At 61.6% G+C, this 14,186-nt stretch overlaps 3 protein-coding genes across 4 annotated transcripts; all 3 read left to right on the top strand.

The window, feature by feature from the left end:
- The first annotated feature begins 784 nt into the window (after positions 1-784).
- Positions 785-4,479, top strand: SPCS2 (signal peptidase complex subunit 2). The gene is made up of 5 exons (XM_066567838.1): positions 785-872; positions 2,332-2,415; positions 2,678-2,838; positions 3,799-3,933; positions 4,221-4,479. Exons 1-5 carry the CDS (start codon positions 834-836, stop codon positions 4,405-4,407), a joined length of 606 nt encoding a protein of 201 aa, XP_066423935.1. The 5' UTR covers positions 785-833; the 3' UTR covers positions 4,408-4,479.
- A 1,167-nt stretch (positions 4,480-5,646) lies between these two features.
- On the top strand, positions 5,647-8,338 carry NEU3 (neuraminidase 3). 2 transcript variants are annotated; one of them, XM_066567826.1, is made up of 4 exons: positions 5,647-5,701; positions 6,330-6,384; positions 6,477-6,716; positions 6,806-8,338. In XM_066567826.1, exons 2-4 carry the CDS (start codon positions 6,358-6,360, stop codon positions 7,745-7,747), a joined length of 1,209 nt encoding a protein of 402 aa, XP_066423923.1. In that variant the 5' UTR covers positions 5,647-5,701; positions 6,330-6,357; the 3' UTR covers positions 7,748-8,338. The 2 variants fall into 2 exon arrangements, with proteins under 2 accessions (XP_066423923.1, XP_066423915.1); XM_066567818.1 differs by having other exon boundaries at positions 5,667-5,701; positions 6,474-6,716.
- Positions 8,339-8,680: 342 nt separating this feature from the next.
- On the top strand, positions 8,681-14,000 carry P4HA3 (prolyl 4-hydroxylase subunit alpha 3). The gene is made up of 14 exons (XM_066567551.1): positions 8,681-8,726; positions 8,841-9,324; positions 9,711-9,853; positions 10,080-10,294; positions 10,692-10,841; positions 10,939-10,990; positions 11,180-11,337; positions 11,422-11,598; positions 12,093-12,157; positions 12,331-12,490; positions 12,922-12,984; positions 13,242-13,310; positions 13,515-13,611; positions 13,798-14,000. Exons 1-14 carry the CDS (start codon positions 8,681-8,683, stop codon positions 13,866-13,868), a joined length of 1,950 nt encoding a protein of 649 aa, XP_066423648.1. The 3' UTR covers positions 13,869-14,000.
- The last annotated feature ends 186 nt before the right edge of the window (positions 14,001-14,186 follow it).

Below are 14,186 nucleotides of genomic sequence, written 5' to 3'. Positions count from 1 at the left end.
GCTGGGGTTAATCCAGCTGTAGATGCCAGGGAGCCCAGCAGGATCTGTGTGGCACCCTGGCAGAGCTGAGCCCATGTTTCCATGTGGGCAGGAGAGGAGAGGCAGGTGCTGCTCTCCCATCCTGTCCAGATCTCTGCCATCTGCAGCAGGACATGCTCAAGCTGTGCTTTCTCCACTTCCAGCTCCTCTGCCACCTCCATAAAACTGATATCCTGCATCAGAGCAGCTAAATTGGATCAGCCCCAGTGGCCATCTAGCTTAGCATGGCATCTCCTGCGATGGAACACAGAGGGTTCCTTGTCATGGCAGCTGTACATGAAAGGTCTAATGAAGGAGGAATAAACAGCATCCTCCTCTCGTGGCTCAGCCACACAGCAGGACTGCTGTATCCTGTTGAAGTCATAGATCCATGGAATAGTTAGGGCTGGAAAAGGCCTCCAAGGTCACCGAGTCCCCCAGCGCTGCAAGGCCACTGCTAACCCATGTCCGCAAGTGCCACATCCACAGGGCTTTAAATCCCTCCACGTGTGGGGACTCCACCACTGCCCACACTGGGCAGCTGTGCCAGGGCTGAGCAGCCCTTTTGGGGTCGGACGGGGCTTGGAGCAGTTTGATCCATTGGAAGGTTCGACTGGATGGGTTTTAAGGTCGTTCCCAACCCAAATCCTGCGATTCCATGATGGGAGCCCCTCCTGCAGGCCATGGGCGTGGCGGGCGGACGGACTGCATTTCCCAGCGTCCCGCGCGGCGCGAGGGGTCCGGACTTCCGGCCGCGTGGCCAATCAGGAGCGCCCAGGTGTCGCGGGCGGGGCGGGGGCGGAGGCGGCGAGAAGATGGCGGCCAAGAGCGGCCGGAACGGGCTCCTGGACAAGGTACGGCGGGCGGGGCTCCTCGGCCGCCCCGAGCGGCCCCCGCCCCGGCCGGGGCCCCGGGCGGCGCCCCCACAGCCCCGCGCCCTCCCGCGCCCGCCCCGGGCTTCCACCTTCACTCTAGGGTATCGCTCCCTCAGCCCTGGGCATCCTCATCCCTGAGCATCCCCCCTCAGCCCCGAGCATCCCCATCCCTGAGCATCCCCCCTCAGCCTTGGGCATCCTTATCCCTGGGCATCCACATCCCTGAGCATCCCCCCTCATCTCTGAGCATCCCTACTCATCCCTGAGCATCCCCACTCATCCCTGAGCATCCTCATCCCTGAGAATCCTCCCTCAGCCTCCTCCCTTCAGCCCTGGTCATCCCCCTCCATGCTGTAGATGCTCGTAAAAGCAAAAATAAATAGCGGAAAGAATTCGACCCTATTCTCTTAGGGCAAAGGCTGTGGCTTCCAGTTAACTTGTGTGCTAATTAACCCTGGAAGGAAATGCTTCAGGAGCAGCCACCTGAAATGTTTGCTACCATACACCAGTGTGAGAGCTCTGTCACAGTTCTCTGTGGTTTTTAGATCCTTTTGTGCCTCATAAAACTGGACATGCAGTGACATTCACTGTGTGCCTCAAAATTCCCACGTGCCAGGCCTGGGGGATAGCTGGGCTTTTCCCTCTGCAGCTGCAGGGGAAGCAGATCAAGTTTTGCATCGTATTTTAAAGTGGTTTTGCTCCTTCCAGAGGAGGGAAAGGAGCTCTTTGGGTTGGTAGTTCATCCATCCAGCCTGGGAGCTTCCAGAGCAGGAAAATGACGGGAGTGAAACTGAGGGTTGCTCTGCTGGCAGCTAAGATTCCAGCTCCAGTCACCGGCCCGTTTGGAATAAGGGATGATTTAGGATACTCAGGGCTCAGACTGACGTGTCACCAGGCAGTAATGCAGTTCAGGGGAAGGTGGGCCCTTGGAAAAGCTGGGAATTGTTACTGGGGAGGGACCCATTCCTGCAGAAGATGTGAATGTGCAGAGTGACAGAGTCCTTTGCTTTTATTCCAGAGAATGGCTTTAACTGAAATTTCCTGTTAGTGCCTTTTAATTCCCCCCTTGTACCAAGGTAGTTGGGGGTTCTCAGAATTTTCCTCATCCCTCGAGAGTGCATGTGGAGCAGTGTGGCTGGACAGCAGGAGCACATCCAGAGGCAGGAATCCAGCCCAGCTGTCCCTTCCTGGGGATGGCAGCAGGAGCAGCAAATGAGGAAGCAAAACCAAACCTGCTGCCAGAGCCACATCCAGCCTGAGACGAGGTGTGTGGGCTGGAGCCCACCAGGAGCTGCCCAGGCAGATTTTGGGGGCAGATCCCCTCTGTCCAGCCAGGCTTTCCCAAGCAGCTTTGCCTTCTGCTCTGCCCCCTGTCCTGCTGCTCAGGGCAGGAACAGGTTGGGATGGGATTGCCCTCACTCCAGCCTTTCCTTTGCAGTGGAAGATTGATGACAAGCCAGTGAAAATCGACAAGTGGGATGGTTCAGCTGTGAAAAACTCCTTGGATGACTCTGCCAAAAAGGTGAGCTCTCTGTCTCTGCTGAGCTGCCCCTCCTGGGAATCCCTCTGGTTTCCTTCCCCGCTTTTTGGGGTGGGTTGTGCCCACAGCCGTGCCGGGTCTGTGGTGGCATCTCCCGTGATTCCCACGTGCCTGTGGGGCCCGATGCAGGCATTAACTCCCCACAACCCTCCTGCTCAGTTTCCTGTGCCCCCCTGGGGTTGCCCCCTTCCCAAAAGCAGCGTGGCACGTTCCTGAGAGGCTCAGCTGCCTGTTTGTCCCACAGGTGCTCCTGGAGAAGTACAAGTACGTGGAGAACTTCCGCCTGATCGACGGGCGCCTCCTCATCTGCACCATCTCCTGCCTCTTTGCCATCGTGGCTCTCATTTGGGATTACCTGCACCCTTTTCCCGAATCCAAACCCGTCCTGGCCTTTTGTGTTGTCTCATATCCTTCACAGAGCCTGCTGCGGGTTTGACTCCCCATGTTTTCTGGATGTTCCCATTTTCAGGGAATTGCGTTTCCTGCCATGTGCAGATCAGCTGATAATCAGACAGTTTTCATGTGATGGGAAAGTTCCTGCCTGTCTGGCTGTAATGCCCCTAAATTCGGGTGGTCTGAGGGACTTCCTTTTCTTTTTTGTTCCATCCACAGTCTGGTTCCAGACACGTTTGCTTTTCCCTAATACCACAGGTCAGACACTGAGAGGGGAAAGAGGAAATTCCACAGATCCCTCTGCCAGCAGCTCTGTGCAGAGGGATCTGCACAGGCTGGATCCACTCCACAGCTCACTGCATGAGGCTCAGCAATGCCAAGGAGTAGTGGTGGCCTGGACTGGGGGAATGGTTGGACTCTATGGTCTCAGAGACATTTTCCAACCTAAGCAATTCTGTGATCCTAAGGAATTTCCCTGTTCCTGGCTGTTCTGGGTGGCTTTCAGTACAAATGGGCAACTTGTCTCAGAGCACTTGAAATTACTTCATTCCAAAAATGGGAAAGAGGAATTGCTCAGTCTGTGCTTAGGGGGAATGCCCAGCAACTCCTCCTGTGGTTTGTCCAGTCTCCAGTTTTCCCAGCAAATGCCAGAGAATCCCAGACTGGTTTGGGTGGGAAGGGACCATCCATTCCCACCCCCTGCCATGGGCAGGGACACTGCCACTAAACCAGGTTGCTCCAAGCCCCATCCAGCCTGGCCTTGGGCACTTCCAGGGAGTGAATAATAAATTACTGAAGTTTAAATTTATTAGTTAATTTCTCACACTGATGAAGCGTCAGCCAAACACCCTGTTTGCAATCCAGATGTCACGAGAGGTGCTTCAACCACGGTGTCTGAGGGGATCCAAGCGACTCCTCTGCCTCATTTCTGCTTCTCCCTGCACCTTCCTGACTTCCTTAACTTCCCTGCACCTATTTTGTGATGATGGGCATCCTGACCATCTATACCTCATACAAGGAGAAGAGCATTTTCCTGGTGGCCCACAGGAAGGACCCGGCGGGGATGGATCCCGACGACGTCTGGCAGCTCTCCTCCAGCCTCAAACGGTACCTGCCTGCTCCAGGGCACCCCTGCCCTGCCTGTTCCTCAGAACCCATCCTGCTCCACCAAATCCATGGCCTGGCCCAGGAATGGGAGCAGCCCCAAGTGGCTTTCTGCCACCGGTGCTCATTTCTTTTAATGTGGGGTGTAAAGGCCTTGAATTGTGTTAATTGTCAGTGCCCAGGAGGGATTTTCCCCCAGACAGGAGGGGGTTTCTGTCCCCCTGGGACCCTGCTCTGAGGGTTCCTGTCCCCCTGGGACCCTGCCCTGAGGTGTGTCTGCCCTCCCACAGGTTTGATGACAAGTACACCCTGAAGCTGACGTTCATCAGCGGGAAAACCAAGCAGCAGAGGGAAGCCGAGTTCACCAAGTCCATTGCCAAGTTCTTTGATAACAACGGGACGTTAGTCATGGAGGCCTACGAGCCAGAGGTGTCCAAGCTGCACGACAGCCTGGCCCTGGAGAGGAAAACAAAATGATTTCAGAGCCCAGCCGCCTCCCAGCAGCCTGCTAAAGTAACACCAATAAAGTCAAATGGCAAAGAAAGTAAATCATGGCCTCTGTTTTTGTCCTGAAGTCCTATTCCATTTTGGACAAGCAGGAATTTTAATACTGGACCCAAGATTTGTTGCAGCTCATGGCTAAGCTTGGTCTCTGTGCCTGCCTTCCAGGCTCTGAGGTGGACTCCAAAATTGGATTTTGGGGGCCCTCAGGAGGGGAAACACATCACCAATGCTGCCCCAGCGTCCCTGCTTTACCTGGCAGTGCTTTATCACATGGCTCTGTGTCCAGGGGCCTTTTCCAATCCCACCTTTCCATTTCTGGTAGGAGTTCAGGACAAAACCCTTCTGTGAAACAACCATCCCCTCGCAAACCAGTTTGCTTTATTTTTGTATTTATCTAAGTGGGGGTAGAAGATTGTTTTATATAAAAACCTTTTATGTGTTGGGGGGGGAGAATCAAATATGCTACTTCTGTGTGCTCAGCCACGAAGCTTCTCAGAAAGTGTAGAAGATTTTCCAAGCTGTGTCTGTCTGTCTGTCCCGCAGTTCCCTTCTGGCGTCTCCCATTCCACGCGTCCCTTCTATAAACTGGCATTTTTTAAAAGAGAGATTTTTTGGGTTGTTTTTTCAATAAAAGGGAAGAACAGACATCAAACGTGTCCTGGAGCGTCTCTGGGGTGTTTCACGCCTGGGGAGGGAATCCCAGTTCACAAAATCCTCAGGGCTGGAAGAATCCTGGCATTCCCGTGGCACCACCGGTCTTGTCACCCGAACCTCGTCCCCAGGTGCCACAGGATGAGGGTGGCTCCTCCTTTTACCTTGCAGCGCTGGTTGGGCCTGGCTGCCTCACCCCAAGAAGCCCCCAGACGGACCTTCCTGGTTTTCCGGCCCTCCCTGGCCACGCCTGTCCCACAAGGGGCAGGGGACTCTCCTGGCATCCCGAGCAGGATCCTGCCTCCATCCCTCCTGGCTCCCTCCCGCCTGCTCCGGGGAGAAGGTCGGGACTCCTCGGCAGCGGCCCCACCATCAATCTCCTCCTGCTATCCCACCATTCCACCTGCCCATTCCAGGAGCCAGGAGCGCATCACCTGCTCACAGCTGCGCAGGTACTGCCCCTGCTGCCCGCCGGCGCCAGGTTCCGGCAGCTCCCGGGATCCCCGCCCGCCTCCTCGGCCCGCCGAGCGCCTGACCCGGCCCCCCGGCCCCGGGAGCCGCAGGAAGAGGCGGAGCGGGGCGGCCCCGGCGCGGCGGCGGCGGCGGGAGGAGCGGGGTCTGCGGGGATGCGGGGATGCAGGAGCGCGGGGCCGGGCACCGAGGGGATGGGGGCTCGGTGCTTGCGAGCTGCAGGGGGGTGCAGGGACACTGGGACTGGGACTGGGATTGGGGGGGTCACCGGGGTGTAGGGGAGCCGGCTTGGGGGTGTCGGGGGGTACACGGCGAGAATCTGGGTACTGCAGGTGGACGGGGGGCGATCGGGGCCCACCGGGGCTCAGGACATGTGCAGGGGGATGCACGGAGGGGGGATTTGTCGCTGCGGGGTCAGGACATGTGCAGGGGGATGCACGGAGGGGGGATTTGTCACTGGGGGTCAGGGCATGGTGCAGCGCAGGGACATGGGGGGTGCCGGTGGGATCCAGGCGGGAGGGGTGCAAGGGAATGGAGGGATGCACGGGCACAGGGACTCCGGGCCAGTGCCGCTGGGGGAGCTTCAGGCGCTGGGAGCTCGGGGGTCCCGGTGCGGGGCAGGAGGTGCTCAGCCCTCGGGAGCAGCGGGAGGTGGCACCGTGGGTGAAGCAGGGGAGCCTGTGCGGTACAGGAGAGCGGCACAGACGGGCAGGAGGGCGGCTGTGACCCCACCGAGGGGCTCTGCTCTCACCCCACTCTCCCACCCTGCTCAGGTCCCAGGGGGAACCTCAGGGTGGCACCATGTCCCAGGCCACCACCTGCCTCAAGGTGAGCATTCAACCCTATCCCTCCCTTACGGGCCACCCCCTCCTTTGCCGGGATTTAACCCTTTACGTCTCACTTTCCCACCCTTCCAGCAGCAGGGGGATGGCGGGGAGAGCCCCCCACCGCTGCCATCACCACCAGGATCTCCGCACACTTTCCCTCCGGAGACGCTGTTCCGACAGGCAGGTGGGGTCACCTACCGCATCCCGGCTCTGCTCTACGTGCCCCCGGATGATTCCTTCCTGGCCTTTGCCGAGAAGCGCTCCTCGGCCCGGGACGAGGATGCCAAGTACCTGGTGCTGCGGCGGGGCCGCCGGCACGGCTCCTCGGTCAAGGTAAAACACCCGCGGGCTGCAGGAACACGAGCTGGGCGCGATGCCGGGGGACTCCCGCGGCTGAGCCCCCTTTTCCTTCCTGCCGGCAGTGGGGTCCCACGGAGGAGCTGTCGGCGCTGACGCTGCCCGGCCACCGCACCATGAGCCCCTGTCCCCTCTACGACGCCAGGAGCGGCACCGTCTTCCTCTTCTGCATCTGCGTGGAGCAGGGGAAGACGGAGCGGTGCCAGATCTGGAGCGGCTGCAGCGCCGCCCGCCTCTGCTTCGCCACCAGCGCCGACGGCGGCCGCGGCTGGGGCGCGCTGCGGGACGTGACGGACGAAGCCATCGGCGCCGACCTGTCCCGCTGGGCCACCTTCGCCGTGGGGCCGGGCCACGGCGTGCAGCTGGACTCGGGGCGCCTGGTGGTGCCCGCCTACGCCTACTACGTGCACGGCTGCCTGTGCGGGGCCCTGCGGCTGCCCTGCTTCACCCGCCAGCACTCGCTCGTCTTCTACAGCGACGACGGCGGGCGCCGCTGGCACAAGGGCGCTCTGCTGGGCGGCGAGCGGACGGGCGAGTGCCAGGTGGCGGAGATCCGCGGCCCCGGGCCGCCCGTGCTCTACTGCAGCGCCCGGGCGCCGCGGGGCTGCCGGGCCGTGGCGCTCAGCACGGACCGCGGGCTGCGCTTCCAGCGGCCGGCGCCGTGCGCGGCCCTGGGCGAGCCGCCGCGGGGCTGCCAGGGCAGCGTGGTCAGCTTCGCCCGCTCCGCCGCCGCGGCGCCCTCCTGGCTGCTCTACTCGCACCCCACCGACCGGCACCGCCGCCGCGACCTGGGGCTCTACGTGAACCCCTCGCCGCTGGACGGGGCGGGCTGGCGGCGGCCCTGGGTGCTGCACGCCGGGCCGGCCGGCTACTCCGACCTGGCCGTCTGCCCCGGAGGCCTCTTCGGGTGCTTGTTCGAGTGCGGAGCCAGCAGCGCCTGCGAGGAAATCGCCTTCTGCCTCTTCACCCTGGAGCCCTCCGGCGAGCAGGAGCTCAAGGCTCCCTAAAATAGACGCGGTTTAGGCAGCGCGGCCGCTCCCGAGCGCTCCGGCGAGCGCGGCAGTGCCGAGACCTCACCGGGACATGGCATCCTGTACACATCGTGTACCTTTTATTTAATTATGCCTTTTAATCACCCGTCAGATGTCCACTGTGGCAGTGGAGGGAGGATCTGCTCTGGCTTGGCCGAGGGGGATGCCAGCACAGCACACGAAATGCCGCTGCATCCCCAAAAATCAGCATTTTTCACCTGGTAGCAGCTGAAAAGCAGAAGGTGCCAGCAAGAGCAGCTGATTCCCTGAGGAAAAAGTACCCAGGAATCTTGGTTTAGTGTAAAATATTCCAGTTCCTGTGTTCCTGCAGGTGGCAGAGGATTCCCAGTTTTTACCATTTTTTATCCTGCTTTCTTCACTTGACTGCTTTAGGCTGAGTTTCTCCCTGCCCCCTGGGCAAAAGCGCTCGAATCTTGACTGGGGTCAAGGGGAGAGGAGTGTTGGGGAGTGTTTCATTCTGCTCCACAGGGAACAGCTTGTAGCGTCCCGACAGTGACAGAGACCTCACATCCCCGTGCTGCTGTCAAATAAAATTCTCCCAAAACACGTGAAATCCAGTCCATACAGGGAAAATCCCAACGGGGCTGGCCCTTCCCCAGAAGGATGCAGGATGGCCCCAAGCACGGCACCTCCCACTCCATCCTGGTGCTGCTCTGTGCACGGAGAGGCGGGAGGGGGGCAGACAGGATGGGCAGAAGTTCAAATCGAGACGGGCACAGGCAGGATGTGGGCAGGATGGGGCCAAGATGGAACGGGGACGGGCAGGATGGGGCCAGATGAGGACAGAAGGCAAAATGGGAACAGACAGGAGCGGACAGGCAGGATGAAGCTGAGGACGGCGCAGGATGGGGCCGGGGGAGAACAGGGAAAAGGGCAGGGACAGGCAGGATGAGGCCGGGGCAAGACGGAGACAGGCGAGGTGGGGACAAGCAGGGTAGGGACGGATCGGAATGGGGACAGGGACAAGCAGGACGGGGAGCAGCCCCACACCGCCCTCCGCAGCCAGCGTGGCGGATCCGGGGCCCCCCCACCCCTTTTCCCCCCAAAGGCGGGGCCTCTCCGCCCCTTTTCCCCCCGCTTCTCCCGGCGGCGGCGGCGGCGGCCGGATGCGGGAGCTGGGGCTCGGGGCACGGCTGGCACGGGGGGTGCGGGTGCCCTGGGGCACTTGGAGCACCGGGGGCATTGGGGGCGCTGGGGCCACTGCCGGGAGCAGGGGCGCTGGAGGCACTGGGGATCCCGGGAGCGGGGCTGGTGGCGTTGCTGGGACCGGAGGCACTGCGCGCTCTTGGAGCGCTCGGGATTCGGGGGGCACGGGAGGTGCTGGGCATTCTCGGAGCCCTGGGGGCGCTGGGGGCGCTGGGGGCGCTGGGGGTGCTGGGGGCGCTGCTGGCGCTGCTGCCGCCCCCCGCCCCGGCCGAGACCTTCTCCGCGATGCTGAGTGTGCGGGGAGCGCTGGGCGCCGAGCGCCGCCTGCTCCGCCGGCTCCGCTCCTACCTGCGCGACGAGAGCTCCCGCCTGCGCCTCCTCCGCAGGTACCGGCACCCCCCGCCCGCACCCGCGCCCCTCCAGCCACGCATCCCCGCCCCAGGCGTGCGTGATTCCCTGGCTGCGAGGAGGGGTTAGCCCATCCCCACCTTCCACAAAGCTCCCAATTTTCGGGGGTGGCCCTAAATCAGGGGGTGGTGGAAGGATGGGAAGCTGAGACCGGACATGGCTCAGGCCCCCCTTCCCCCAGCTGTGCCCCAGGAGGGGGACATGGCCCCCCAGCCATGTTGCAGCATCCCCAAGGCCATCCCCACAGACCCAGTTTTTGGGCTGGGTCACACAGTCCCTTGGCCAAAGAGCAGGCACTGGGGCGAAGCTGCCCAGCAAAGGGGGTGCCAGCACCAAAGTACCCTCCCGTGGGTTTGCCTTGCAGGTTCTATGAGAAGGTCCAGGCACTGCACCAGGACCCCGAGGCCTCGGTGGACAACCCCTTGCTGGCCTTCAGCCTCATCAAGCGCCTCCACTCGGACTGGCCCAACGTCATCTACAGCGACGAGGCCACCAGGAACACCCAGGGTACCCACCCAGCAGGGGAGGGTGCCCAGCCTCGTGTCCCCTGTCACCGAGGCCAGGGAATAGATGGAGGGGCCGGGGAATGGGTGGAGAAGTAAGAAAATTGTTGGGGGAGCAGAATGGATGGAGGAGCAGGATGTGTGGTCCCCAGGGAAAAGAGCTGATAAGGGCAACTGCACCTCATCATTTCATTTACCCTGCTCTCCTCCACCACTGTCCCACCGTGCAGCACTCCATGCTGGGCTCAGGGAGGTGGAGCAGGAGCTGCCTGGAGCCGAGGACCTGGAGGGGGCGGCCAGGGCGCTGATGAGGCTGCAGGACGTGTACGCCCTGAGCGTCAAGGGCCTGGCCAGCGGCGTCTTCCAGAGAGCCGGGCAGCCGCCCCTCTACAGCCCCGGCCGGCGTGCCTCCCTCTCTGCCGACGACTGCTTCCACGTGGGAAAGGTCAGGGGGAGCCCCACAGGCCCCCACAAAGCTTCCCCAGCCTGCTGGGGTGCTGCTTCCACGGGGACGGGCACGGGGGTTTCCTCACATGGGGTGGGATGGAAGCGCAGGTGCAAACAGGGATGGAGATTGAGGTGGGGATGGAACTGGAAAGGGAGGGATGGGACAGGATGGAGATGGTGTGGGAGGGAATGGGGATGGAGATGGCAACAGGAAAGTGACAGATGGGATGGGATGGGATGGGATGGGATGGGATACGGGATGGGACGGGTTGGGATGGGATGGGATGGGACGGGACGGGACGGGACGGGATGGGATGGGATGGGATGGGATGGGATGGGATGGGGTGGGATGGGGTGGCCCAGCTGTCAGGTGCAGGTGACATGTTGCCCTGCAGGTGGCCTATGACACAGGTGACTATTACCACTCCATTGCATGGCTGGAGGAGGCTGTCAGCCTCTTCCGCCTCTCCTACGGCAGCTGGAACCTGGAGGACCGCAGCAGCCTGGAGGATGCTCTGGACCATCTGGCCTTCTCCTACTTCATGGTACAGCCATGAATCCCCTCCCCATGCCCAGTGCCCAGCAGAGCCAAACCGTGGGTGGGAGGATGGATGCTGATGGGGTCTCCACTCCCCCGCCCAGGCTGGAAACATCTCTCACGCCTTGAGCCTCTCCAGAGAGTTTCTCCGCTACGGTATGTGGGACAACCCTGGATGCAGCAGGAAGAGGGAAAAGATTTTGGGATGTCCCCATCACCTCTGCATGACAACAGCCTCCCTCACCCCACTTCTTGTCCCCATCTGGGGTAATTCTCCAGGGACCCATGCCAGGGAAGGGGGTTGATGGGGGCGCAGCCCTCTGGGTGACACCACCTCCCCAGCAGATCCCAGAAACCAAAGGGTGTCCAGGAACGTGGCCAAGTACAAGAAGCTGCTGGAGATGGGGATGGGGGCAAGTGCCAGGCCCCTGCAGCGCCCCAACAGCACCCGCCTGCAGAGCCGTGACGCCTACGAGGAGCTGTGCCAGCGCCCCAGGGCACAGGTGGGACTGCCAGGGCTGCCGGGGTCCCCCAGCACCTCTGGGGTCCCCCTCTCCACGCCCTCCTTGGTCCTCTTCCCTCCCCAGGCAGCCCCAGAGCAGCTCCTGCACCTCAGCTGCTCCTACGAGACCAACGGCAGCCCCTTCCTGCTCCTGCAGCCTGCCAAGAAGGAGATGGTCCGGACCCAGCCCCATGTGGCTCTGTACCACGATTTCATCACCGATGCTGAGGCTGAGACTATCAAGGGGTTGGCAGGGCCCTGGGTGAGCCCTCCCTGTCCCCAGGGATGCCCCTTTCCTGCAGCACGGTGATCATGATCCAGGGTGAATGCAGAGATAGGAGGGGTTTTAAGGCCAAAGCCTCCTCCAGGGAGTTCAGATGGGAGGGGGCTTGGAGCAACCTCATCTAGTGGAAGGCGTCCCTGCCTATGGCAGGGCGTGGAACTGGATGATCTTGGAAGGGCCCTTCCAACCCAAACCACTCTTGGATTAGATGAGACCCTGGGAATGATGACCCCAGTTCCATGTGAGTCGTTTGAGTCCCCCAAAAGACTTTTTGGAAGAAACCAGGTCCACAGATGCACCTAAACCACTTCCCAACCAGGCCTGACTTGGTGACTCTGCCTGCTGCCACTGCTCCCCTCACCCCAGTGAGACCCCTTGGGGTGGGACAACCAGCTGGCACAAACCCACCACGGCCCCTGCTTGGTGTGAGGGTCCCCATGCGTGGCAACACGCCTCCCCCATGTGTCCCTCAGCTGCAGAGATCCGTGGTTGCCTCCGGGGAGAAGCAGCAGAAAGCCGAGTACCGGATAAGCAAGAGGTAGCGGCCACCCCTCCCTTGTCCTCCAGCCACTCTATGGGACCCCCGTGGCTCCGTGGCCACCTCTGGGGTGGCAGCAGGGCCGTGTTGGGAGGCCTGGCTCCTCCAGCAGTGCCCTGGGGGTGAAGCCCAGCTGCAGGTGAATTTGGGGGCTGATGCGAGGTGTCCCGCAGCGCGTGGCTGAAGGACACGGCCGACCCCGTGGTGCGGGCGCTGGAGCGGCGCATGGCCGCCCTCACCGGCCTGGACCTGCGGCCGCCCTACGCCGAGCACCTGCAGGTGGTCAACTACGGCCTGGGAGGCCACTACGAGCCACACTTCGACCACGCCACGGTCAGGGAGCTGCCAGGCTGGGGACACCGGGGGTGACGCCCAGGGGGGCTCCTGGGGTGCTCCTGGGGTGGGCCCTGGGATATTCCTGGGGATGGGCCCTGGGATGCTCCTGATGGTGCTGCTGGGATGGTGCCCAAGGGAAGACCCCGAACGTCCCTGGGGGTGTCCCCATGGTGATCCCGAGGTTATTCCCTGAGATGTTCCTAGTGATGCACCATGGTATGGCCCCTGGCAGGGGTGGGATGGATGGTCCCGGGATGCTGATCCCTGGGTGGGTGCCTGGGGAGGGAGGGAAGGAGGGAGAGAAAAGAAGGGAGAAGGAGGGATTTTCTAGGGGGGAACAGCATGGGGCAGCTTAGAGCTCTGAGGGGCCTCTGGGCTGAGCTGTGTCAGGGCAGCACTGACCGTGCCCACCTCCCCTCCTGGAGCAGTCCACCAAGAGCCCCCTGTACAGAATGAAGTCAGGCAACAGGATCGCCACAATCATGATCTACGTGAGTCCCCCCTCATTTCCAGGCCTGGAGGGATGAGCCTGGCTTGGCCCTTGGGGGATGGGATGGGTGAGAGCAGCCCTAAAACACTGGAATGCGTGGGAAGTGCCAGCATCTGTGGAGTATGCAGGAGCTTGTGCCGTGGGAAAGTGGGAGAACAGAGCTGGGGCCCAAGGGAGGTTTTGTGCCTCAGTTTCCCTGTGCAAAGGAGCACCACAGGGAAGGGGGGACCAAGGCTCCTGTTTTTGCTCCTTTTCCAGCTGAGTGCAGTGGAGGCTGGAGGCTCCACTGCTTTCATCTATGCCAACTTCAGCGTGCCTGTGGTCAAGGTGAGGGCTCGTGTGGAACCGCTGGGAGCAGGGAAGGGAGAGGGCACTGCCCTCTGTATCCCAGCTCCTGCAGGGAGTTGTGGTCAAGCCTCTCCTGATGCCAAACCCCAGCCTCGGGCTCCCTAATCTGTTTTGGGGTGCCAAAATTCACTCTTGGGGATCCCAGCTCTGTTTTGGGGTACCAAACCTGTCTCTGCTCCGCAGAATGCGGCTCTTTTCTGGTGGAACCTGCGGAGGAACGGGAATGGTGATGGGGACACCCTCCACGCCGGCTGCCCCGTCCTGGCCGGGGACAAGTGGGGTGAGAGATGCTACCAGGGCTCACCCCGGGGCTGGAGGCACAGCTCCACCGACAGGGAGGCAGAGGGGCTGGGAATGCACAAATATCCTGCACAATAGGGGAAAAGTTCCCCGACAGCAGCACAGGATCAGAGAAAGGTGCCGAGGGAAGGGAGCAGACAGGGGTCCGTGTCCTTGTCCCTTCCAGTGGCCAATAAGTGGATCCATGAGTACGGGCAGGAGTTCCGGCGGCCGTGCAGCGCTGACCCTCAGGACTGAGCTGCCCTGGGACCACAGATGTGACATCTGATGTGACATCTGCAGGTGGCAAAGCCACCCCCGCACAGCATCTCCCCAAGGACGGAGCGAGGGAGGGAGGGAGGGAAGGGGGCAGCAGCGGAGCAGCGCATGATCGGGAGGGGCGCTTGCTCAACCACAGCCAAACTGGTTGGAAATAAAGTCTTTTATAAACCGGAGTCTGTTCTGGGGTGCCAAACCCTATCCCGGAGGCTCCCATCTGTTTTGGAATGCCTGAATCCAGTCTCGGGGAGAAGGCAGCTACTTCCAGCCAGGCCCATCAACCCGCCAGGCTTCCCA

This window comes from Molothrus aeneus, chromosome 2, assembly GCF_037042795.1.
Source record: "Molothrus aeneus isolate 106 chromosome 2, BPBGC_Maene_1.0, whole genome shotgun sequence".
NCBI lineage: Eukaryota > Metazoa > Chordata > Aves > Passeriformes > Icteridae > Molothrus > Molothrus aeneus.
The sequence above is the reverse complement of the archived record's forward strand: the minus strand, read 5'-3'. Positions and strand labels throughout refer to the sequence as shown.